Here is a 26,758-nt window from a genome sequence, read left to right on the forward strand (position 1 = left end):
CGAATTAAATCAATTGAGTGTGAACTGAATCCATTTGGCAACAGCAGATACGTTGGGTTGAAGCCTTGTTGATATATTTAAAGTGGAGTTAAAAAATATTGTAGTTCTCATAAAAATGCAAATATAATTCATAAAATAATAGTAATTGTAGATTTGTATTCAGTGTTATGCAAAGTTATTTTGAGAGTAAGGAAAGTGGATTTGGGGTCTTTATTAAACACAAACACGTTATCAATCAAATATACTTCGACTGCACCAGACACGACCACAATACAGTTTTATGGCTCTGAGCACAGACAAGCACAGAGCCATAAAACTGCCTTGCCACCACAATAAACACACACCACCACCACAAATACCACACTACAAAACACTACATTTCCCAACACGCCTGTGGAGTTGCATTGTGGTTTCTGCACTTACTTTAAAACTTGTATTTTCACAAATCTGATTTGATTCCATCAATTGCCTATAAGCAGCCATTGATGTGTGCATTAGGTATCAATGGGGATGCAGGGAGTGAAACAGAAAGGGCACCCACAGGGGTGACCATGTTGGCTCCATCTCCTCTTCCTGTCTGGAGCCAACATGGGGCTGGTTTACCATCTATCAGGACAGACACACACCTGACACACCTGTCAGTGAGGACTTAGCCAGAGCACCGATCCCGTAAGCGTTGGAGTTCCTCTTCAGATGAGGCAGGATGGAGGAAGTGTCCTCCATAGAGAGCTGTAGAAAGGGACGAGGGGAGGAAATAAATAAATAAATAATTGTGGAGGGGAAAAGGGAGACGAATGGCCAATTGTTGTGAAGGGGTAAAACAATATGGTTGGTTGAGGATTAGATATGCGATAAAATAAAATAAATAAAATAGGGGAAAATCCTACTTAACAAATGATCAAATACAACTACCAATATATTAAGCAAAAGATACATTACATTATCCAACACATCACAAATGATATCAGTACTTTGGTCAAACCAGTGATAGTCAACACAGTAGTGTAGTAGTTCACTGTGCAGTCAGTGTACTGTACCTGTAGGACCTGTGATTCACATGATTGATACATAAAGGAGCATCATGCTAGCAGCTAGCATTAGCTACTGTAGATAAGGTAAGGTTATTACAGCTTGTTATCTGCCAGCCTGAGATACTATGTAACACAGGCAGTACAGTAGATTAGCAGCAGCGCTAAGATAGAGAGAGGGAGGGAGGGAGATGGGATGGGGAGAGACTGAAGGACAAAAATGTTGGCTTATCTACAGACAGAGAGAGCCAAACCACGCGGTGGGACGGAGGAAGAAGAGGAAGAGATTAGCACAGGACTTACATTGATTCCTTCCCAGGAAAACTCAGCACGCCCGTGCTAAGAGAGAGAGGAAGGGAGAGGAAGAAAGCCAGGAGAGATATAGGTATGTTTGTAGAGGAGCCGGGAAAGGGAATGCAACAGAGAGGGGATAGCATTAAAAGAAGAACACATACAACAACAACAACAACAACAACAACAACAACAACAACAACAACAACAACAACAACAAAACTGACAAATAAGGTGTGTAAAAGATACACAGGACGAAATCAGTCGTAGTAAAGAAGTAAAGATTTGGGTGGAGGGAGGAAGAGAAAGCGTCTGAGTAAAGAAGGTGGAATGCAAAAAGTGCAAGAGAGATTTGGACGAGGCAGGCGGGGAGGATTGAAATACCGATCAATTGAGGATAGAATAGAGATGAGAATTCACTGTCTGTGAGGGAATAGATTCTCTCATATCAGCTTGACCATACGCTTTGGAAACCAAAAGAGACAAAATACAGTTTTATTGCCAGTGATGTCAGTGTTAGTGTTTGTAGTGCTTCCCTAACAATAATAGGATACAACTCATTATTCATAATTGAATAATATCTTATAGTATTATAACACATCCTTATAAATAGGACAATACATTACATAAATGGTGCCCCTTGTGAGGAAAATTCCCTACATAAAATGGTGCCCCGTGTGAGGTCATTCTCCTACAATACTCTGAGTCGATATTCACTTCATAAGAACAAATTCCCCTTGACCACACCCACAAATTGGGGGAAACAAACATTATTTTCCATTGACCCCCATTGTAAAAGAGCCAACTTATACAGAAATAACAAAACATGCAGAAAGCTAGCGTGTTGTTCAATGTACATGTAACCAGGTCAAAAATCCTGACCAACATGCTCCATCGTAGGGAAATAGAGCCTGCGAGAAGAGCCCTGTGGCTTCAGGCTATTTGGAGTGGGAGAGTGGGACATTTTGGTGACCTGGTGTCCAAGTAGGCTACACGTAGCTATGTGTGTGGAAAACATTTCATTAGACATGTTGTACTTTTCTTAAATGTAGTTTTGTAATTGGCTAAAACAAGCAGACAACAAGAAAACTGTGTTTGAAAAGGTCAAGTTTTTGCTGTGAGCCAATGGGGTAACCAAGGTAACCAAGGGTTGTTTTCCCACAAGGTGGGCGGGGCTGCGATGTTCTGTCTAATACCGACTGGGAGTATACACTAGTCATAAAATTGTAGAATCTGACCCATCATCAGGCCTATCATACTCCAGTGTTATGATAACAAGGAAAGGCTTGAGGTCAACTCTGACCTATTTGCCAGGGGCAACTGCAACTTCTGTGGGCAGTTAAGTGGCCCAACTGGAGAATGCCCATTGGCCATTGCATTTTGTCAGAAAGAACGAGGCTGGCCTTGGAAGATGTTGAGTACTGCTGCTTCTGTCTGCATCACACACAGCTGTCAAGGATGTGATGTCCAAGCATTGCATCAAGGGGTAGATGTCTCGTTGGATATAATGAGTATTGCTCAGTTCAACCTAGTTGAACAGACTAGATTTGAAGTTTACAGAAACATTTACAGGGGCCTGGTGTAACTTGTTGTTAGGAATACACACTACGTTCAAAATGTCCTTGTTTTCTAAAGAAAAGCTATTTTTTTGTCCATTAAAATAACATCAAATTGATCAGAAACACAGTGTAGAGATTGTTAATGTTGTAAATGACTATTGTAGCTGGAAACGGCTGGTTTTTTATGGAATATCTACATAGGCGTACAGAGGCCCATTATCAGCAACCATCAGTCCTGTGTTCCAATGGCACGTTGTGTTATCATTTTAAAAGGCTAATTGATCATTAGAAAACCCTTTTGCAATTATGTTAGCACAGCTGAAAACTGTTGTGCTGATTAAAGAAGCAATAAAACTGTCCTTCTTGAGACTTGTTGAGTATCTGGAGCATCAGCAATTGTGGGTTCGATTACAGGATCAAAATGGCCAGAAACAAATAACTTTCTTCTGAAACTCATCAGTCTATTCTTGTTCTGAGAATCAACGTCAACAGTGAAGAGGCGACTCCGGGATGCTGACCTTCTAGGCAGAGTTGCAAAGAAAAAGCCATATCTCAGACTGGCCAATAAAAAGAAAAGATTAAGATGGGAAAAAGACACTGGACTTTTTCTTTGCAACTCTTCCTTAGGTCAGCATCCCAGAGTCGCCTCTTCACTGTTGACGTTGAGACTGGTGTTTTGCGGGTACTATTTAATGAAGCTGCCAGTTTAGGACCTGTGAGGCGTCTGTTTCTCAAACTAGACACTCTAATGTATTTGTCCTCTTGCTCAGTTGTGCACCAGGGCCTCCCACTCCTCTTTTTATTCTGGTTAGAGCCAGTTTGCGCTGTTCTGTGAAGGGAGTAGTACACAGCGTTGTACGAGATCTTCAGTTTCTTGGCAATTTCTCGCATGGAATAGCCTTCCTTTCTCAGAACAAGAATAGACTGATGAGTTTTAGAAGAAAGTTATTTGTTTCTGGCCATTTTGATCCTGTAATCGAACCCACAATTGCTGATGCTCCAGATACGCAACTTGTAAAGGCCAGTTTTATTGCTTCTTTAATCAGCACAACAGTTTTCAGCTGTGCTAACATAATTGAAAAAGGGTTTTCTAATGATCAATTAGCCTTTTAAAATGATAAACTTGGATTAGCAAACACAACGTGCCATTGGAACACAGGACTGATGGTTGCTGATAATAGAGCTCCTGAGTGGCGCAGTGGTCTAAGGCACTGCATCGCAGTGCTAACTGTGCCACTAGAGATCCTGGTTCGAATCCAGGCTCTGTCGCAGCCGGCCGCGACCGGGAGACTCATGGGCGGCGCACAATTGGCCCAGCGTCGTCCAGGGTAGGGGAGGGAATGGCTGGCAGGGATGTAGCTCAGTTGATAGAGCATGGCGTTTGCAACGCCAGGGTTGCGGGTTCGTTTCCCACGGGGGGGCAGTATAAAAAAAATATGTATTCACTAACTGTAAGTCGCTCTGGATAAGAGCGTCTGCTAAATGACTAAAATGTAAATAATGGGCCTCTGTACGCCTATGTAGATATTCCATAAAAAATCAGCCGTTCCCAGCTACAATAGCCATTTACAACATTAACAATGTCTACACTGTATTTCTGATCAATTTGATGTTATTTTAAAATTAATTGCTTTTTTCTTTCGAAAACAAGGACATTTCTAAGTGACCCCAAACTTTTGAACGGTAGTGTATATTATGGAGACTGGTCTTGAGGAAGGCCTGAAATGTCGACGTCAAACAGCCTCCACTATATTGCCGTTTCTTGTTTGTCTCTATAGGAATATGTATTGCAACGGCAAGTGAATCTTGAATAGTGATACTTTCTTACAAATCACCTCATGAGTTGTCAGAGTGATTAAGCAAGCCCCATGAAGTCCAAGCTAGCCGCCCAGAGGATTTCTGCTTTAGTTGGGATGGATAAAAAGAATCCCACAAAATGTTGAATTATTCACCGAAAAAAGTGACTGTGGTCCGTGCTTCCTCTTTATTTATGAGGGCTTGCGGTGTGGGGGCATCACTAGAAATGATTTATCATGGTTAAAATGTGCATTAACAGGAAGGGAGAGGAAGAGCAGCAGTGTCCTTGGAACTTCTTCTTCCTAGCAACAGGCCTAGTGATTTCTGGGAACACTTTTGTCTCAATCGGCCAATCAGACATCAGTGGTCTTGTTGTTGCCATCAGGCTCTGGCCAGTCCAGAGGAGTGCGTACTGTCTCTCTAATCTTGTGTGTTACGAGGCTGCTGGCTGCATCTACCTCAGCTCAGCTGCCACTGCTGTGTTGACAGATTTCATAAAAATAGGTGGCCCCTGGCCAATCCATATCCATCCATCATATCCAGAAATGTATGGTGTAAAAAAAAGTTGCTTGTCAGACATCTAACAGAGATGTGGATGGGGGTCCCATAAAATTCAAATTTTCAAAGAGCATATTAAGTGTAGTAGAATATGCTTAAACATCTGTGGTGGTCTTGTTGGTTGCCATTGTGTAGGGTCTTTGTGCTGTTTGAAAATACCCCATTGTGTATTGCAATTCAGCCTTGTAGCCTCTTTAAAGAGAGAAAAACAAAACAGCAACAGTGGTAAAGGAGTAAGATGGATCATATGCTATGTCCCTGGAGTGGGAGATTATATATAGTACAGTAATGGTTTGGGCTCTCGAGACCTGCTCCAGTGGCCTTTGTGAGAAATTCAATACAGACCATCTCTGAGCAACATTGTATCATGGCACTCTCAGTATAGGAAGCAGTGTGAGCGAGTCAAGCTCAGTTTCACTACTAGATATGAGAAACCTTTTCCTCAATGGCCATCTTGGCTCAAGGATCCATTGGACATAAATAAGAAATGTACTCGAGGGTAGAGCTGGAATGGTATAAAATCCAGACAAATTATATTTCACTTCAGGGGGATAAAATGTACATTGAAATGTCATCCATACCTGTTCCTCATCTTTCCGTACAGGAACAGCATCCGCTGCTAGACAGATAGAAAAACAGATAGAAAAACATGAAGCCAACCTCATGCAACCTTTATTGAGTAGAGCTGACAGCACTCTCGAACATTTACGCTGACATTCACACAAAGCACTAACATTGTATTATTATTTGCGCCAAATGTTAGCACATTAGAAAAAACTAGTATGTGTCATTATGGGCCAAGATCTTTAGATTCCTCTACTGATTATGTTCAAAAAGGCATTGAATGACAGCTTTGTATGGCCTATTTCAACTGCATGATCATTAGGATGCATTTGATAGTAGGCCTACTAAATCATCCATTGAAATACATAATAAATGCTAATATGTTATGTTTTCATTATTATTAAACTATTAGTAAGGCATATTGTATTATTATACCCAAAATACAGAAAATATAGTAAAGTAATATTATATTGGCACATACTGTAAATTGACACTGCATTGTGTGCCCTCTTCTCCACACAGAAATAAGGTGAAAAAAGTCATTAATTTAATTCTAAATCCTTAAAACACTTGCCTGTAATGTTTTATATCCTAACATATCACTTTAATATTTTACCAGTTAAAGTGTCTTTTAAAAGGGCAACAAACATAAAGGAACAGTATCCATCATAAAAGGGGAGTTCTGAATTGAAACACATCTTCATGACTATCTAAGAGCCCCATCTAAATGTGAACACTTTTAACACTTGAAAGTGTCCTTTAAACAAGCAAATGAAACGGAAAGAAATAGATCCAACATAAAATAAAGTCTAATTGAGTTCTACAATCTGAATTGAAACACTTCTCTCTTTAACTACAGCTGAGTTGACACCCAGGGGAACCTGGAGGCCATTTTCCTCCATCAGACACTCACACACCAGAGACCTCTACAGCTGATGGAACTCCAAGATAACCGAGGAAAATGAGGGTGAGGAACAGGTAGTAGCGCTCGAAAAAAAAAAGAAAGAGGACATGGGAGAGAAAAAAATTACGAGGGTATACCGAGATGGGGCAGAGAAGAAAAAAAAAAAAAAAAAAAGGGACAAAACTACGAGGAGGAGGGTGGGGCGTTCCAGTAGATCAATATTTTAATGGTATCAATTCAGTTTTATGGTAGGTTATCAGGCCTGCATCTTAACCAATGGAATGAGAAGGTGGTGAATGTTTTATTGTTGGTGTTAAAAGAATCTTCACATAGATTATTTTAACACCGAATTGTGAATTGTGTCCACAGTTGATTAGACTTATTTTTTTAAATGCCACACCTCATGTGTAAGGTCCATTCACCTGTAAAACATGCAAATAGAAAACAGGCCCAAACACACTCATCTTAACCCCACACTTGTCTCCCTGGACTGTCAAGAGGTCTTCAATCTTCATAGGCATCACTGTCATCTAACAGCTTGGAGTAAACTAGACAGACATACCTCTTGACCTTATGGAGAACTAAGCCTCCACTTTGCTGTAGAAATTGTCTCGTTGTAGAGAATTTTCTTTCCCCGCATTCATTGATGAACAAAAACATCGGAGTCAGATATTGAACCTTTTAAGAGGAGAGGTAAGGCCTCAACCATCACAGGAGTCTTATGATACAATTGTACAATTACAAAGGTGGGGAAAAAGCCTTGTTCCGACCAATTGTGTGGGCTGGGGAAGGGTAGGTCTATGTTCACACAGTGGGCGAAATAGCAGGGGCTCGCCACTCGCGCTGCACCGAGCGAATTCCTTACGGGGCTTTAGCCTACTGTGACCAACCGAGCGGAAGTCAGAAGTCGCGAGGGCCGTCAAAGCAATAAGCGGTGGAAGGGAGCATCGTCGGACACTGCCGCGATCGCTCCTGACAGATCTCGTGGTTTGAAATGTTAGGGACCATCATCATCTGTCTTTTGCGATCGCTTGGGGCCGAGTGGGGCGTCTTGGTGGTGACACACGGTGGGTGACGTGCGCCCTGACACTGATTCAGGGTGAAGGCCAAAGTCTGACTCACCTCAGCTCCAGTACCGGTGCCGAAGGGCGTTCTAGTGGGACAAGGTACTGAAAAAAATATTATTCTGAGCACATTTGCAGCTATTATCAAGGTAAGGTATGGCCACGGTAAGACCAGGGCTTGAAACCAAAGTGACAACCTAGGGGAATTGATTTCGTAGCTTATATGAGGGGACTGTATTTGTGCACAGAACCGCTACATTGTTTTGATAAAAAAAACTGTTGAGATACCACAAATACTGTCAACCTAATTTACAAAAGCATGGGATCCTAAATACATACCCACTGGGCACAGGCGTCAATTCAACGTCTATTCCACGTTGGTTCAATGTATTTTCATTGAAATTACGTGAAAACAATGTTGATTCAACCAGTGTGTTCCTAGTGGGTAACTACTGGTTAAACAAAGAGTTCGATAACTATTCTAAACTATTAATGGTAGAAAAATCACTGGATATAAAGCTACCGTGAGCTCCCGAGTGGCGCAGCGGTCTAAGCCACTGCATCTCAGTGCTTGAGGCGTCACTACAGACCCCCTGGTTCGATTCCAGGCTATATCACAACCAGCCGTGATTGGGAGTCCCATAGGGCGGCGCACAGCGTCGTCCGGGTTTGGCTGGTGTAGGCCGTCATTGTAAGTAAGAATTTGTTTTTAACTGACTTGCCTAGTTAAATAAAGGTAAAATAAAAAAATAAAATAAAAAATACCAAAACAGCATGCTACTAATTAAAATGATATGTCTCAGAGATTAAGTTAACACTTAGCCACCCTAAGCCATTGATGCCCAACTATAGCACAACCCATGCTTCTCTGTCTTCTTTTCTCCATTCCTCCTTTAGTCTTCTCACTCTTCCAAATTCCTTCCTCCCATTCTCTTCTCTCTCTGAGCCCCTCTCTCTCCCCTCTTTACCTATGCTCACTAGCAGTCTTCCACACTAAAGGTCAGTAGCAGCTCAACCATGACCACCTGTCAAGCAAACTCCATCGACTAGTCACCTTGGCCCCATGTCCGTCACCTTGCGAGTCGTCAATCAACTGACGTCATCAGCCGTGCGGTGTGTGAGACACAGCGAGTGTGCTCCGCTCAGTACTGAGCATCCGTCAGTCAGTCTGTCAGCACTATTAATGAAATCAATATTGGGGGGCATTCCTGTGTAATGCAATATCTCAAAGACACTCAATAGAACAGAACAACAAACAAGATGAGCGGTGCTAAATAGTGCACAACAAGCTACAGCAGGACTCTGGCAGGTCAAGGCTTCAGCAGACTGTTGAGTAGTGTGTTTGTTTATGGGAAATTGAAGGAGGTCTATGTAAGAAAGTGGCAGTTTCACCAATCATATGAACACACACTTTCAGTACAGATTAGAAACATAAATACTTTCAGTATACAGAAACATAAACACCTTCAGTATACAGAAACATAAATACTTTCAGTTTACAGAAACATAAATACTTTCAGTATACAAAAACATAAATACTTTCAGTATACAGAAACATAAACACCTTCAGTATACGAAAACATAAATACTTTCAGTATACAGAAACATAAACACCTTCAGTATACAAAAACATAAATACTTTCAGTATACAGAAACATAAACACCTTCAGTATACAAAAACATAAATACTTTCAGTATACAGAAACATAAATACTTTCAGTATACAAAAACATAAATACTTTCAGTATACAGAAACATAAACACCTTCAGTATACAAAAACATAAATACTTTCAGTATACAGAAACATAAACACCTTCAGTATACAAAAACAGAAATACTTTCAGTATACAGAAACATAAACACCTTCAGTATACAAAAACATAAATACTTTCAGTATACAGAAACATAAACACCTTCAGTATACAAAAACAGAAATACTTTCAGTATACAGAAAAATAAACACATAAACATAAACAGACCCTTTCAGAGCAGTCCTTTGCTTCTCTCCTGATATATTCACGCTCATGTCATGACATGATCATTTCCATGTTCCAGTTGGTCTATTTACTAGTAGTTCAGTTTCACATTGTATAATTTACATTATAGTAATATAAATACACAAAACCTCTTTATTGGAGTTAATTTAACTTAATGGTACTATGAGTAGGCTTAGCTAATTCAGCTATTTCCCATTTTAGCATTACATTAGGCCTACTTTCAGCATCTTATTTATTTTTAGAAATCCTTCTTGGAAACATACAGACCTGATCTGGTACTTCAAAATATACAGTAACTCAGTTTAATACATAGTGTATCTTGTATATTGAACTATGCAGTGCATCATAGAGTTTCAACTAATTCATCAATATTTCCAATACATGATTTCACCCTTAAATCCAGGTCTCAACTCATTATTTTATTTACTGTATTGAACCATTACGGTGTTAAAAGGGTTACAACAAACAATAAAAATACAAATTGCCTACATCCATTGGCTTTCAGTAATTGGACTGTTTTTGAAGAGTGAGGAGAAAACATGACATCAACGTCCAATATTGCCATTGCCACTGAGGCTTGCTAAATGTCTCACCACCCATGAAAGACAAATTAAGTAAATCACAGATATGTGATGGTTGAAGGGATATTTGGAAAAGGTCACAGGAAACATGTCATGGTTACACACAGAAAAACACTACATGGAATGAACGGTATTCCTCAATTTCTCAGCTGTATTTCTTATTACTTTCACTTCCATTGACCAATTCCTTTTAAGTTTAGGTGAAATTTAGAATCTCTCAAAAGCCATGGATACATTTATTTAATTAACAGCATTTTCGTTCATAGTTTATCTATTGTACAACTGAACGATAATCGAATAACATCAGCATAATCTGCCTCATAAGGCCTGTTACGAAGCATTATGATAAGTATGATAAGTGATATGCACATTTTCCTTGAATACAACCACAGAACAAACCAAGACAATATTGAATAAACACGGTTGTAGAGCTCTGTTTCGCCTGCCATAAAATAAAGGAGTCTAGGAATAAATACAGTCGGGTAACCATTCATCATAAACACCATCCATTGTGAACATAATGGAATACAATAACTAGGTCAGGCACTCTACACAATTCACCGGAAGAATACATCTGGCAAAACAGTAGAATACAGTAGAATCAGATCATGCTGTCTTGTTGGCATTGTGTGGTTACTCTGGGAAACATGGTTCCTCTGAATGTTTCCCAGAGGAGCTAAACACTGTGTAGGGATGTGCTGTTGACCCATATTTACTTTAAGCGTCTCCTCTCCACTCGCATCCATCAACCTCACTCCATATCAGATGCTATATATAGCAATATATGCTTATTATAACAATGCGCGCTCAGCAATGGGCTGTTGTTGTTTCTCACAAAAAATCAACCTCAGTTCACACATGATATCAAATGGCCCATTAAATGTGATGAGATGCACTAAAATGCCCATGTCTTGTTATTGTCACGGTTTCGGCCGATGCTGCTCCTTCTCCTTGTTCGGGCAGGCTTCGGCGGTCGTCGTCCCCGGAGTACTAGCTGCCACCGTTCGTTGTTTCTGTGTGTGTTTGGTTTGGTCTGATTTGTTACACCTGTTGCTCATTTCGTCTTGATTATGTGTCCTTTAAGTTCTCGTTGTTTCTGTCTTGTGGTTGTGTGTAGTTGTTCTATGTCAGCAGGTGTTGCCAGTCAGTTTGTGCTCTATGTTATTAGAGAGTCCGCACGTTGTGCGTTTGTTGTACTTTTACGCTGAGTGCGTTTATTTTTTCCTTGTTCAACCGGCTCTGTTTGTAGCCGTTATTTCTGTGGACTTTATTAAAGTGTTTTTGGACTTGCATCTGCATCCTGCAATTGATTCCACACCACACCTACGCCCGTCCTTGACAGAACTACACACCGGTCAGTCCCTTAGTCCACGCTCCGGAACGCAGTGGGATTCGGCTCTCGCTCCCGAGGGCGTATGATGGTACCGCTGCCGAGAGCATTTCCGCCCTCATCTCCTGTCTCACCGGCAAGGCGTTGGAGTGGGCCAATGCCGAATGGAGGAGAATAGACCCCGCGACGATCACCTATGCGGAGTTCTCCCGTCGCTTCAGGGCTGTATTCGACCATCCACCTGAGGGGAAGGCGGCGGGAGAACGTCTATTCTACCTCCGACAGGGGAAGAGGAGCGCACAGGATTTTGCACTGGAGTTCCGGACTCTAGCGGCAGACGCAGGGTGGAATGAGCGGGCCCTCATAGACCACTTCCGCTGCAGCCTACGGGAGGACGTCCGTCGTGAGTTGGCCTGCAGGGACACCACCCTCACGTTTGACCAGTTAGTTGACATGGCCATTCGCCTCGACACCCTGTTGGCCACACGCGGACGTCCTGAGTGGGGGTCGTCCATTCCACCCTCCAGCACCTCCGAGCCTAGTCCTATGGAGCTCGGGGGTGCTGGCGCTAGAGAGGAGAGGAGAAGGAGCCCCAGGGGAACCAACCCCTGTACCTACTGTGGCCGTGGAGGACACACTGCGGCCAGGTGCTGGGGGGGGTCTCCTAGGGGGAGAGACGGCAGGCCACGCTCTGGGGAGTCCTTCCAGGTGAGTAGGCGCCCCACTTACCCAGAGCTCTCTGTTGATCACCTAACCATACCTGTTTGCTTCCCACAGGTTGCACCTCATTCCCAGCATAAGGCGCTAGTAGATTCAGGCGCAGCTGGGAATTTTATAGATCGGTGATTTTGTGCTGAGTTAGGGATTCCCCTCCTTCCAGTCAGTAGTCCCTTCCCTGTACATGCTTTAGATAGCCGTCCGTTGGGATCTGGGTTGATTAGGGAGGTCACAGCTCCACTTAGGATGGGGACGCAGGAGGGTCATGAGGAGACTATTCAGCTATATCTTATAGACGACTCTCCTGCGTATCCGGTGGTGCTGGGGCTTCCCTGGTTGATTACTCATAATCCCTCTATTTCGTGGCAACAGAGGGCTCTCAAGGAGTGGTCTGTCCAGTGTGTAGGGCGATGTCTGGGCGTTTCCGTAGGGGTGACCTCGGTGGAAAGTCCAAACCAACTGCCGGCATTGCACATTCCCCCCGAGTATGATGATTTAGCAATTGTGTTTAGTAAAGCGAAGGCGACGCAATTGCCACCACATAGACAGAGGGATTGTGCGATAGACCTCCAGGTAGGAGCTGCGCTTCCGCGGAGCCATGTGTATCCTCTGTCTCAAGAGGAGAAGAGAGCTATGGAGACTTACATAGCCGAGTCTCTGAGACAGGGATACATACGGCCCTCCACTTCCCCTGCGTCCTCGAGTTTCTTTTTGTGAAGAAAAAGGATGGAGGTTTGCGCCCGTGTATTGATTACCGCAGTCTCAATCAGATTACTGTGAAATACAGTTATCCACTCCCTCTGATTGCGACTATGACGGAGTCTTTACACGGGGCGCGTTTCTTCACAAAATTGGATCTCAGGAGCGCATACAACTTGGTGCGTATTAGGGAGGGAGACGAATGGAAGACAGCATTTAGTACCACCTCAGGTCATTACGAGTATCTCGTCATACCATACGGGTTAATGAATGCTCCTTCAGTCTTCCAATCCTTCGTTGATGAGATCTTCCGGGATATGCAGGGGCAGGGAGTGGTCGTGTACATTGACGACATTCTAGTGTATTCTTCTACCCGAGCCGAGCATGTAGCCCTGGTGCGCCGAGTATTGAGGAGATTGTTGGAGCATGATCTGTATGTCAAGGCAGAGAAATGTCTGTTTTTCCAGGAGTCTGTCTCCTTTTTGGGTTATCAGTTGTCTGCGTCAGGGGTTAAGATGGAGGTTGACCGTGTGTCGGCCGTGCGTAATTGGCAAACTCCAACTACTGTTAAAGAGGTGCAGCGGTTCTTGGGTTTTGCGAATTACTACGGGAGGTTTATCCGGGGTTTTGGACAGGTGGCAGCTCCCATAACGTCTCTACTAAAGGGAGGTCCGGTGCGCTTGCAGTGGTCTGCTGAGGCGGATAGGGCTTTTGGGAGACTGAAGGACCTGTTTACCTCGGCGCCGGTGTTGGCGCATCCGGATCCCGCACTCCCAATCCAGGTCGAGGTAGACGCGTCTGAAGCCGGTATAGGGGCCGTGCTCTCACAACGATCTGGCACGCCCCTGAAACTCAGCCCCTGTGCTTTTTACTCTAAAAAGCTCAGTCCGGCGGAGCGAAATTATGACGTGAGGGACAGGGAGCTGCTAGCCGTGGTCCAGGCCCTAAAGGTGTGGAGGCATTGGCTAGAGGGGGCTCAACACCCTTTCCTCATTTTGACAGACCACCGAAACCTGGAGTACATCCGGGCAGCTAGGAGACTGAACCCTCGCCAGGCTAGGTGGAATATGTTTCTGGCCCGGTTCGTTTTTAAGATCACGTACATCCCTGGGTCCCAGAATGGTAAGGCAGATGCTCTGTCCCGGCGGTATGACACGGAGGAGAGGTCCGTTGAGCCCACGCCCATACTCCCGCCCTCTTGCCTGGTGGCACCGGTGGTGTGGGAGGTCGATTCCGAAATCGAGCGGGCGTTGCGTACCGATCCTAGCCCTCCACAGTGTCCTGTGGGTCGGACGTACGTGCCGTTCAAGGTTCGGGATCGACTTATATATTGGGCTCACACGTCACCCTCCTCTGATCCAGGGATTGGCCGGACGGTGCACTGCCTTAGCACTAAGTACTGGTGGCCAACGTTAGCCAGGGATGTGAGGGTTTATGTTTCCTCCTGTTCGGTATGTGCCCAGTGTAAGGCACCCAGACATTTGCCCAGGGGTAAGTTACAACCCCTGCCCGTTCCACAACGACCCTGGTCTCACCTCTCGGTGGATTTCGTTACTGATCTTCCCCTCTCCCAGGGAAATACCACCATCCTGGTCGTTGTGGATCGGTTCTCGAAGGCCTGTCGTCTCCTTCCCATGCCGGGTCTTCCCACTGCCCTACAGACCGCTGAGGCACTATTCACTCACGTCTTCCGGCATTACGGGGTACCCGAGGATATAGTGTCTGATCGAGGCCCCCAGTTTACCTCTCGAGTCTGGAGAGCGTTCATGGAGCGCTTGGGGGTCTCGGTGAGCCTTACCTCGGGGTACCACCCGGAGAGCAATGGGCAGGTTGAACTAGTAAACCAGGATGTGGGTAGGTTTCTGAGGTCAGTATCCAGGGCCGGCCGGAGGAGTGGGCGAGGTATGTTCCCTGGGCCGAGATGGCCCAGAACTCCCTTCGCCACTCTTCCACCAGACTCACTCCTTTCCAATGTGTATTAGGTTACCAGCCGGCTCTGGCACCTTGGCATCAGAGCCAGATCGAGGCCCCTGCGGTGGATGAGTGGGTGCGGCGCTCGGAGGAGACGTGGAACGCTGCTCACGTACATCTGCAGCGGGCCATCCGTCGACACAAGGCGAGCGCCGATCTCCACCGCAGTGAGGGACCGGTGTACGCACCGGGAGATCGAGTCTGGCTCTCGACCAGAAACCTGCCCCTCCGCCTGCCCTGCCGGAAGCTGGGTCGGCGGTTTGTGGGGCCTTTTAAAGTCCTGAGGAGGTTGAACGAGGTGTGTTACAGATTACAACTTCCTATTGAGTATAAGAATATTAACCCCTCGTTCCATGTGTCTCTCCTCAGGCCGGTGGTAGCTGGTCCACTCCAGGAGTGTGAGATAGCAGAGACTCCTCCGCCCCCGTTGGACATCGAGGGGGCTCCGGCGTACACAGTTCGGTCCATCCTGGATTCGAGACGCCGGATGGGGGGTCTCCAATATATTGTGGAGTGGGAGGGGTACGGGCCGGAGGAGCGGTGCTGGGTGCCGAGGAGAGATATCTTAGTCCCGTCTCTTCTGACTGAGTTCCATCGTGGTCATCCCACGCGCCCTGCTCCGCGTCCTCCTGGTCGTCCCCGAGGCCGGGGTCGGCGCACGGCTGGAGCCGCGCGTCAAGGGGGGGGTACTGTCACGGTTTCGGCCGAGGCTGCTCCTTCTCCTTGTTCGGGCAGGCTTCGGCGGTCGTCGTCCCCGGAGTACTAGCTGCCACCGTTCGTTGTTTCTGTGTGTGTTTGGTTTGGTCTGATTTGTTACACCTGTTGCTCATTTCGTCTTGATTATGTGTCCTTTAAGTTCTCGTTGTTTCTGTCTTGTGGTTGTGTGTAGTTGTTCTATGTCAGCAGGTGTTGCCAGTCAGTTTGTGCTCTATGTTATTAGAGAGTCCGCACGTTGTGCGTTTGTTGTACTTTTACGCTGAGTGCGTTTATTTTTTCCTTGTTCAACCGGCTCTGTTTGTAGCCGTTATTTCTGTGGACTTTATTAAAGTGTTTTTGGACTTGCATCTGCATCCTGCAATTGATTCCACACCACACCTACGCCCGTCCTTGACAGTTATTAGACAAAGCTGGTTGGCAGTTAGTATTATTAGTATCACTATAATAGTATTAAAGTATTATTCTATAATACAAATTTTACAGCATTTTGCTGGAACCCATGTGTTTATTCTGCAGAGTCAAACCATGACAGAGAGAGAGAGAGAGAGAGAGAGAGACATTATGAAACTACTTCTTCATCAATCTTGAGTGATTTTATCTTTGTTTGTAGTGACTTTACATTGCCTTTTGTATTAAAACATATTGTAGAGTGTAGAGACCCAGTTAGAGGGAAAACTCTAGTGTTTTTTACTGCTCCAAATGCTACATCCACACTAACACCTTCCCTAGCTTGTTTTCAGACACTCACACATTTCACACACTAATTTGTCTCTAAAACGCCAGGCTGGCTTTCATTACCACGCTCAAAACACATGCTACACATCTACAAGCTCAATGACAATCAAAGGTCAAATTTTCTGCCATCCATTTATTTATTTAATTCATCTCTGACCGGGAGCCTCCACATTTGTTTTCATAAAGGAACTGACAAGGCTTGATGAAGTGTTTAATAAAAGAGGGCAATCACTCTCCATTATGTATGCTCCAAACAAACGACACACCACGCTTCAATTAATCTCCGTTACACTATCTACAGTATAACACACCACATAATATCCAATCCCATGGGAGCCGGATCGATTTCAATGAAATCATCCACTGCCTATGTCACAGCCGTGTGGACCGTACGAGTTCCACAGACCAGTCTACAGTATGCTCCATGATACCATTAGCACTGAGGCTCCTTTGAGCCATACACCTCAATGTAGTTACGCCGGCTGTATTAACCACTGGCAGCGTTGACTTTGCTCAATTGACCTACATGTGCAGCGCATCCAGGCTCACACCTGGGTTAGTCGCGATCGGTTATGACTCATCCAATGCGGGTCATAGTCCAGCCGAGTTTGTGTGTGTGTCTCCATTTTATACCTTCTAACCTGAAATGCACTGCTGCACGCATGCTTCAATTGATTACCCGCCGGCATGACGCACTCCAACGGAGGAGAGGGGAGCATTTACGATTTTCTCAGACACAGCAAGCGGTTACCTTAGCTCTAAGTCAAGGCAGGAGGGCGGTTAAACAAGAGGGAGTGCACACACACACACACACACACACACACTCACACAGTCAAACTAACAGTCCATTTCCTCATGACCATCCCTTCATCCATCCATCTCTCCCTTCATCCATCCATCTCTCCCTTCATCCATCCATCTCTCCCTTCATCCATCCATCTCTCCCTCCCTCCGATCCCTTCATCCATAAAGAAATTCTGAGATCTGCTCTCTTTCTCTCTGCTTCGCTCTTTGGCTTTTTTCTCTCCATCATTATTTATATGTGCAACAGTATACCATGCAGAGACACTGCTAACAGGATTTCACATCATTCCTTTCTTTGTTCCCCCCCCCCCTCTCTCTCTCCCCTCTCTGACTTTCTCTCCTTTCATCTGTCTCCCCTGAGATCATTGTAAACAACCTCTACCGTCATATTTCAGTCTCTCTATCTCCTCAGTACCCTCTGTATCTCTCTCTCTCTCTCTCACACACACACACACACACACATGCACCTATCGCCATGCGCACATGGTCGTACAGCCCATCAGGCATATACATTTGAAATGTCAACCGAGTCAGCCCGTATTCCAGTCCACTACAAATCGCCTCACGTCCTGCCTTCACATCCTCTGTCACTTCCTCTGTTCTCCCTATTCCCAGCATTCACCATGCAAAAGAAAAACATCTCCTGTCTGTCTAGCCTCAGTCGTACGCTGCCGAGCCCCATTAACCAACACGTCTCCATAGAAACGTACTTACGGCTTCAGATGAGAAATTCAGAGTCCCCCCCAAAGTCCCCCTCCCCCACCCCCACCCTCCTCCATCTCTCTCGTCACTGGGGAAAAAGCAGAAGGGGAAAAAGATGGGGTCTGCTTACTGATGGTCCGGGAGCCGATGCAGCCCATGGTATCTCTCTCACAGAGGCCCTGGAAGCAGCAAGCGAGGAAGCGCCACCCTTTCACCAGGCATTCTCTCCACTCCTCTTCTCTCCTCGCGTCTCGTTCGGTATGTGTGTGTGTGTGCGTGTGTGCACGTCTCTCTCTCTCTCTCTCTCTCTCTCTCTCTCTCTCTCTCTCTCTCTCTCTCTCTCTCTGCTCTGCCTTTCTCTCGTGCAATCCCTCTCTCCCTCTCCTTACCTTCGTCAAACACACTGGCACACACACAGAGACACAGCTAGAGTGCAGTGTTGCGATGCTGGAGCATCCCAGTTAGTCAGTCAGTAAGTCAACGTGTCTGAGAGCAAGGGAGGATGGAAGGAAAGACCTGACATCATTGAAATAATGACAAGCAAGTACTAGCTACTTCATTGTCATTAATATCCCAACTCTGCAAATTATTCAAGTATAACTAATTTAGCAGAAATATTGACCTATTCTATGAACTGGAAATATGCTCTGCATCTTCTGATGGTGTGATAAATGTGTCTAGTATGTCTCTAATCCCCTACCTCTCCCTCTTTCTCTCTCTCTGACAATGCAGTACAGCTCTTTTCCTCTCCTTCTGCCCCTCCTTCCTTCTGTCTCTCTTCATCTTACTCACACAATATACATATAAACACAGACAGTGATTCAATTGTGAGGAGGCGAGGCAGGAGGACAATGGAAGGGTGCTTAAGCTCTCTGACTCTCTCCTACTCCCTCAGTGACTGCTTTTATGCTCAGAGTCAAATCTCACACATTGAATACTGGCTTTTCCCCTATGGAGCTCAATGCTTTGACAGTATTGGCCGTAGAATTCGGTTGTGTTGAAAGTCATAAAACATATGTTTAAAATAGGCAAATATCTGTTGGTTAATATAGAATAGACTAGAATAACTAGAATATTAACGTTTGGGTAAGTATTGGCTGAATAAGGGGAGAAAGAGTGAAATTATTTATTTAACATATTCATCTTACACAGATGAGAGAGAGATGAGATGAGAGAGAGAGAGACAGATGGAGAGAGAGAGAGGGGGAACTGAGGAGGAAGGAGTGAAGGGGGGAACGCTTTGAGTCATGTTAAGGAGGGGTGAGGCTGAGATGCACAAATTAGTATTCTAGGAGGGAGGGGGAGGGAGGAGGAGGGAGGGAGGAGGAAGGGGGAAAGGGAGACAGAGGCAGGGAGGGATGCTCGTGGGTCTGCATACAGAAAAAAACATACAGCCATGTTTCTATGTATGGCTCTGTGTGTATGTGTGTGTGTGTGTGCGTTTGTGTGGCTGGCTGGCTGGCTCGCTGGTTGCTAGCTGGCTGGCTATGGGTCATTCCATGTATTTGGTTTGTACTTGTGTGTCCGTGTGTGTCCATATGTGTCTGCATATTTGTCCATGCACATCATGTCTGCATATTTATCTATGCACATGCATGCATCACATGTGTGTGTACTCATTACTTCATCACTGAAGCAGGTTAAGGGTCATAGAAAGGTGACCACAAAGAGACATGCCAAGAGAAGGGGCTGATGGATAATCCTATTCTTGGCAATGAGTTGGTCTATCACATGCTGAGTCTCATGGAAGGACACTACTTAGATATTCACTTTGACCTCACTGGTGCCTGAACTGTAGTTGAGAGCGAGAGAGAGTTTTAGCTAGGTGGCTAACGTTAGCTAGGCTAGGGGTTAAGGTTAGGGTTAAGGTTACGGTTAGGGGAAGGGTTAGCTAAAAGGGTTAGGGTTAGGGGAAGGGTTAGCTAACATGCTAAGTAGATGCTAAAAAGTAGCTAAAAATTAGTAAGTTGTTGAAAAGTTGATAATTAGCTAAAATGCTAAAGTTGTCTGTGATGAGATTCAAACTCGCAACCACCAACCACCCTAATTTCTTTTTTGCCTTAAGTAACCATTTGTCTTATGTAACCGTACCAAACATAACATGTCATACTCATTTGAGTGTCCCGGATTTACGTCTAGTCTGAGACCAAGCTGCCCACACACATACTGATATAAAGCCCACAAAAGGCTTATCAGGTTCAAAAGCTTACAGCAAAAACAAATAATGAACAGTCCCACACTCGCGACTTCAGCTTTAATCAATAGGCTCACTTCACCTCCACACAGCCGAAAGTAAAGCATCTGATCTCTGCTGCTCTCTCCCAGGGAAGAGAACTCAGAGACTCTGAGGCTGCGTCCCAAATGGCAATCCAATTCCCTATGGGCCCTGGTCAAAAGTAAAGCTTTAGGAACACTTTCTTAATCCTCCCACTACGCATCATCATTAAAAAACACATTATGTCTCTCCAATGTATTGTAGATTGGAGCTTTGTTATAAGGGCGTCTCTTCCTCGATGACAGAAATGAATGTGATTGGTTAAATTCAGTGCAAATAATGTGATTGGTTAAGTTTAGGCAAGGAATTACAATTGGTTGAGTTTAGGGTTAGTGGTGGTTTAAATTTGCGTAAGTTTGTCATGCATGGCCTTCCAAGCCTCTCTGAGGTCCAAAACTAATTTAATTAATCTGGCTTTGGTAGATGGTGGTAGCGAAATTATGATTGTTCCATTTCCCTCAATGACCATATGTTTGCGGTTTCAGAATTATTTACATTATTCTTATTTCTCTGACACACAGTCATGTTCTTCCCAGACCTGGGTTCAAATACTATTAGAAATCGGCAAATCAATTTTTCTTACCCTTGTTTGACCATCTGGTTGTTCGAGCTGCCCTGATGCATCAACAAAAATAAATACATTTTTCACATAGCATCAGCTCATCAGAAATCAACCGTATGCATGATCGCTCAAAGCATACGGTACTATACATTTCACTATAAGAATAATAGCTATAAAGAGCCATTCGCACAACTGCCACAGACAGTGTAATAGCCGTAGTGACACTTCAGGTGTTGTGTTGAATACAAGCCCCATGGAACAGTGCACATCTAGAATGAATGTGGTGGCCTTGCCGCTGTTGACAGCCCACTAATCCAAACAGAGAGCACCATTTGGGGCCCCCACCTGTACCGGTTTGTTGCCCTTGGCGACGATCGATTCTTTAGGTGGAATAGGAGCAATTCAGCAGGGTTTTATTTACTCACCGGCTTATTGGCTCGGCAGATGCCGTCACTCACGGCGACTGATATAGACGACTGTGGTTTCATTAGGACACATAAACTGACTCAACCCCTTTGGTTAAGCATATTGGGTTAACTGCCTCTCATGGGGATGTCAGTATTTTGCTACCCTGAGATGGAGCTAGCAACCATCTGGTTTAAACTGGTTTCTCAGCTTTGCAACATTTTGAAACCAGTGAGCAATGCGCACTGCCACTTTAGTCTGCTTATTGTGACTTTGTTGTCTGACTGTATCATACCTCCACTGCAAGCATCCACCTTATCGTCAGCACTAGGATTGTTTATTAGAAAATGTGTATTTAAGATGTTGTATTGTGTTGTTTGCTGATTCTAAATAAGAAATTGTCAATTGTAACCCTTCGCTGTTATTCATACTAAATAATGCTCCCAATTGAAAATAAAAATCACTCTCTCTTTCCCCAACAAGGAAGAAGTAAAAGACTGTTACTGTATAACATGTAAAACTGCAACAATGCCCCTATAAATGCATAAGTTGGTATATAGTTTAACTTTTGGGCTAAGGTCATGTTATTCTGGTAGGAAATACAATACTATAGTAACTGAAAATGCCTCGAAAACCACATTCCAAAGGCATTTGGGTCTCCTGAGGGTAGCTCTTCATCCTGGTCAGTTACGGGATTGTCGTGTTCAAGGCTGAGGAGAGAGACGACGTAGAGGAACACAAACTAGGTACAAACGTTTCTCTCTCAGATGGTTCTGAGGTCTGCAGCTCTGATTATTTGTGCTGGGACTGATAAGCAGTTAGGTGTGCTGTATTGGGTTCTGCTCTTAATCTATTGTAGAGATGGCAGGTGGGGCTGGTGGGCATCATATCATTGGCGGATCATTTAAGGACGTGGCGCATTCACCATCTCAGAGTGTTGGTTATGTCAATGTTTTTGAAGGACACTGCTTAGAAACGCCTGAAATGGTCTCTGCCTAGGGCTTCATATTACTATGTCCGCCCCTGAGTGAATGTTATATAAATGTACTATTCAACTCAGCCTTTACTGAACCTGTTTAAGGATTGACAGCAACCTGAATCTATGGGCTCAAATGACAACAAAACATAAACAACGGCGTAAAATCATAATATTTTGGGTTACGATGGGGTTAGACAGTTGTACTTACCAAGCTCATGAGGCATTTATAAGTTATATTGTTTAAGAATCAGTATACAGTATACACTACATGACCAAAAGTATGTGGACACCTTCTCGTCAAACATCTCATTCCAAAATCATGGAGTTGGTCCCCCCTTTGCTTCTATTTCCACTAGATGTTGGAACATTGCTGCGGGGACTTGCTTCCATTCAGCCACAAGAGCATTAGTAAGGTCAGGCACTGATGTTGGGCAATTGGGCCTGGCTCGCAGTTGATGTTCCAATTCATCCCAAAGGTGTTCGATGGGGTTGGGGTTGAGGTCAGGGTTCTGTGCAGGCCAATTTGAAGAAAGATGTTCAACAATAGGTTGAAACTGAGTGGAAAACATGGTCATTGTGGATGTTGTTTCAAAGCCTAACACAACGAAATGGTCAGGGCATTCTAAGATGATGATTAATTCAAAACACCCATATGTATATTAGAGCTTATGTATGCATAAGCATAGGCCTATATATGAATGAGCCCATGGCCGATTAAAAAATACAAATAAAATAATGATTGTGCCTTTATACAATACATAGCCTACCGCATATTACACATGGCAGAAAAACATGAACAATATATACTGATTTAAGATATCTTTGGTACACAATTGGTGTAGCCTAAATTAAACAAATTCAGATTTAGCCTAAAATTATAGTACATTTGTTTTTGAACAGCCTAGTAATAGTGGCCTCCATTAGCTATTCCAGTGCACGGATGACATGTCTTTTTTTTTTGTCTTGCCCCTGTTCTTACCCATTTGATAATGGGCCATTCTAAATTGAAACACATTTTCCATAGTAGTAAAGACGAGATTCCGTTGAGAATAGTCTGATGGGTGAAAATATGATCACTTGATGAGAAAACAGCGTGTGCAGCCTGAGACAAGGAACAGAGCGCAAGCTTTTTTTGCGACATTTTCAAATCATCAATAGCCTATAGTCGCATCACACAGCCCATATATCTTTTGATTTCTAAGGCATTCTAAGGTTTGTATCATTCATAACTAAAGTTGCCAAATAACTCTAAATGTAGCGTATAGGACATGATCAATTTTATGCTCAACATGGCCACTTCATATGCGCGCACTCGTTTCGGAATGGGAAAAAAATCCATAATATTTTATTCAACTAAATTCAATTATATTATTCTTACTATAAAATCATATAATATAAAATAATGGCACGGTACTTATAAACATATATTGTCTGCTAAATTAACAAGGTAACATACAGTAGGTCAACTCATATTCTGATCTTCTGAAATACATTTTCTTCATATCCAAATGTTTCTTTAGACCTGCCTAAAATAAATAATGCATTTTTTGTGATGGTGTATATTCAATTGATTTTAAATGTAGATGTTCCAAAGCATCAGAAGCTTGTATGGATGGAGCCTGGAGATGCTAAACGTGTTTATGTTAATTAACGGTCAATTACCGTGAGACAATAATGGGCTGACAAAATGTCATGACCACCACAGCCCTACCCCAGACCATTATTCCTCCACCACCAAACTTTACAGTTGGCACTATGCATTCAGACAGGTAGCGTTCTCCTGGCATTCGCCAAACCCAGATTTGACATGATTCATCACTCCAGAAAACTTGTTTCCACTGCTCCAGAGTCCAATAGCAGCGAGCTTTACACCACTCCAGCAGATGCTTGGCATTGCGCATGGTGGTCTTAGACTTGTGCGTGGCTGCTCGTCCATGGAAACCCATTTCATGAAGTTCCCGACAAACAGTTATTGTGCTGAGGTTGCTTCCAGAGGCAGTTTGGAACTTGGTAGTGAGTGTTGCAAACGGGGACAGACGACTTGTAACCGCTACAGGCTTCAGCACTTGGTGGTCCCTTTCTGTGAGCTTGTGTGGCCTACCACTTAGTGGCAGAGCCGTTGTTGCTCCTAGACATTTCCACTTCACAATAACAGCACTTACAGTTGACCGGGGCAGCTCTAGCAGGGCAGAAATTTGACGAACTGACTTGTTGGAAAAATGGCATCCTATGACGGTGCCACGTTGAAGGTCACTGAGCTCTTCCTTAAGGCCATTCTACTGCAAATGTTTGTCTATAGAGATTGCATGGCTGTGTGCTCGATTATATACACCTGTCAGCAATTGGTGTGGCTGAAATAGCTGAATCCACTAATTTGAAGTGTATCATTAATTGAAATGACGATTGAACAGCAGTAAATATAACAGATTTTAGCATACTATTTAGGGTCTACTTGTGTGTCAAGAAGCCCTGTACCAAAACTTGTCACGCAAATTATGGGAAGAACACAGCTGCAGTGTTGATATGACCACAGGGTTAGATAGAGCAGCCAAACCACAAAAAAATATAATCAACAAAAAATCTGTGGCAATAACAAAATTATTAATTGGCAAAAAAAAAAATATGTTTTATTGTCATGTACAGTGAAATGTGTTGTTTTACAGGGTCAGCCATAGTACTAAGGTAGGGTTAAGTGTCTTTCTCAAGGGCACATCAACTGATTTTTCACCTTGTTAGTTCAGGTATTCAAACCAGTGACCTTTTGGTTACTGGCCCAATGCTCTAACCGCTAGGCTACCTGCCACCACCCCTATCTGGCAGCATAGCTTGTTTTTTTCTTATTTTTTTCAGCCCTATTCCTCTGTTTAGCAAATCAAGTGTCAGGGAGTGCAGTTTGCTGACACTCAAATTCAGGGTTGTGGCTTTAGCACCGGTCATGTTTTTCTTCATGACAAAATAACAGCATATTTCGGAACCAGCTTGGACAGTGAGACATAAGACGTCTGCGAGAGGAAGTGAGATAAAGAGCTAATCTAGTTTAACCTCCGCGAACAAGTGGGCGGCCTGCTTGACACACTGAGGCACAACTGATGAGGATGAAGAGTGGCAGTGGGCGCCCAGAGAGAGAAAAAGAGGGAGAGCGAGAGAGAGAGAGTGTATTTGTGTGTATGAGTGCCTGCATGTTTGTTCTCTATAATTAAGAGCCTTTCACACTCGTCTGCATGTCATGCAGTGCACATGTCTGTGTTCCTCACTCCTCCGCCTGTTAGTTTGTCAACCCCTCTTCATGTTCACGTTTGTCTCTCTTAGTGATGTGTCTCTGGTGGGTTGAGTGCTTTTGTCCTGATAGGTTGGTCATTCCTTGCATCTCACCTGTGCTGCTACTCACTCAGTGCTTGTGACTTCAAGTTAGAATACGTTTAGGCTACCCTATCCCCAATCAGAATCATTAGGGGACTGAAACATTTCTGATTCTGGATCAGTGGTAGGGGAAACTATTTCCATTTCGACAGGTTCTTTACTGACAGTGAATAATGATGGCGATAGAATACATTACACTGCCACCTATTGATGACATGCACTCAGAGAATCGTTTTGTAATTTTGAAGTGCCACAAATAATAAATAAATGAATATTTAATAAATTAATGAATGGTGTCTTGTCTGCATCCTCTGGCCAAATTATTTCATTCACTCCATCTGGTTGCCTGCCAGCTGTTGAATACATTAGGCTAATGTGACACTCTGGCTCCACGGACCTTGATATTTGAGCCAGGGTTGTTTAGTTTCATTGTTTGGGTGTATTTCTATGTTGGGGATTTCTGGTTGTGCATTTTCTATGTTTGGTTAATTGTTCTTGATTAGTCGTATGACTCCCAATCGGAGGTAACGAGTGTCAGCTGTCGGCTCGTTATCTCTGATTGGGAGCCATATTTATACTGTGTGAGTTCACTTTGTGTGGTGGGTTATTGTTTCTTTGTTGCTGTTAGTAGTATTCAGTATAGAACTTCACGGATCGTCATTTGTTGTTTTCTTCGTGGTTGCTTTAAGTTAATAAAGTCATCATGTTCACTCGCAACGCTGCGCATTGGTCTCCTCCTTCAGACGATCGTGACAGAATAACCCACCAAAAAAGGACCAAGCAGCGCGTCCAGGAGCAAGGGGTCTGGACACAGGAGTTATGGATGCCTCCTAAGGACTTTTGGACATGGGAGGAGATTCGGGCTGGAAAGGGTCCTTGGGCACAACCGGAGGAACATCATCGCCCTCGTGAAGAGCTGGAGGCAGCTGCAGCCGAGAGGAGGTGGTCTGAGGAGGAATATCACCGCCCTCGTGAAGAGCTGGAGGCAGCTGCAGCCGAGAGGAGGTGGTATGAAGAGGAAGCGCGGAGTCGAGGCTGGAAGCCCGTGGTTACTCCCCAAAACATTTTTGGGGGGGGGCACATGGCTTGGGCGCCTGGGCAGCAGGAGGCTGCCACAGGGAGAAAAGGAGAGAAGGCTATCGGATTACGGGAGCCATT

The 26,758-nt window shown here is 44.1% G+C and overlaps 1 protein-coding gene across 3 annotated transcripts in view; it reads right to left on the bottom strand.

Moving 5' to 3' along the window:
- Positions 1-18,307, bottom strand: part of LOC121586422 — a 44,259-nt gene extending 25,952 nt beyond the window's left edge. The window contains exons 1-4 of one of the 3 annotated variants that reach the window (XM_041903087.1): positions 18,150-18,307; positions 5,815-5,852; positions 1,332-1,367; positions 636-729 (exon numbers count right to left, since the gene is read on the bottom strand). In XM_041903087.1, the coding sequence (XP_041759021.1) occupies positions 636-729; positions 1,332-1,367; positions 5,815-5,852; positions 18,150-18,177 (196 nt within the window). In that variant the 5' untranslated portion in view covers positions 18,178-18,307. Of the gene's footprint in view, positions 1-626; positions 730-1,331; positions 1,368-5,814; positions 5,853-18,149 lie in introns of all 3 variants that reach the window. The other 2 variants (XM_041903086.1, XM_041903089.1) reach the window with 2 other exon arrangements.
- Positions 18,308-26,758: the final 8,451 nt, after the last annotated feature.

The sequence above is a fragment of the Coregonus clupeaformis genome, chromosome 17 (genome assembly GCF_020615455.1).
Source record: "Coregonus clupeaformis isolate EN_2021a chromosome 17, ASM2061545v1, whole genome shotgun sequence".
Taxonomy (NCBI): Eukaryota; Metazoa; Chordata; class Actinopteri; order Salmoniformes; family Salmonidae; genus Coregonus; species Coregonus clupeaformis.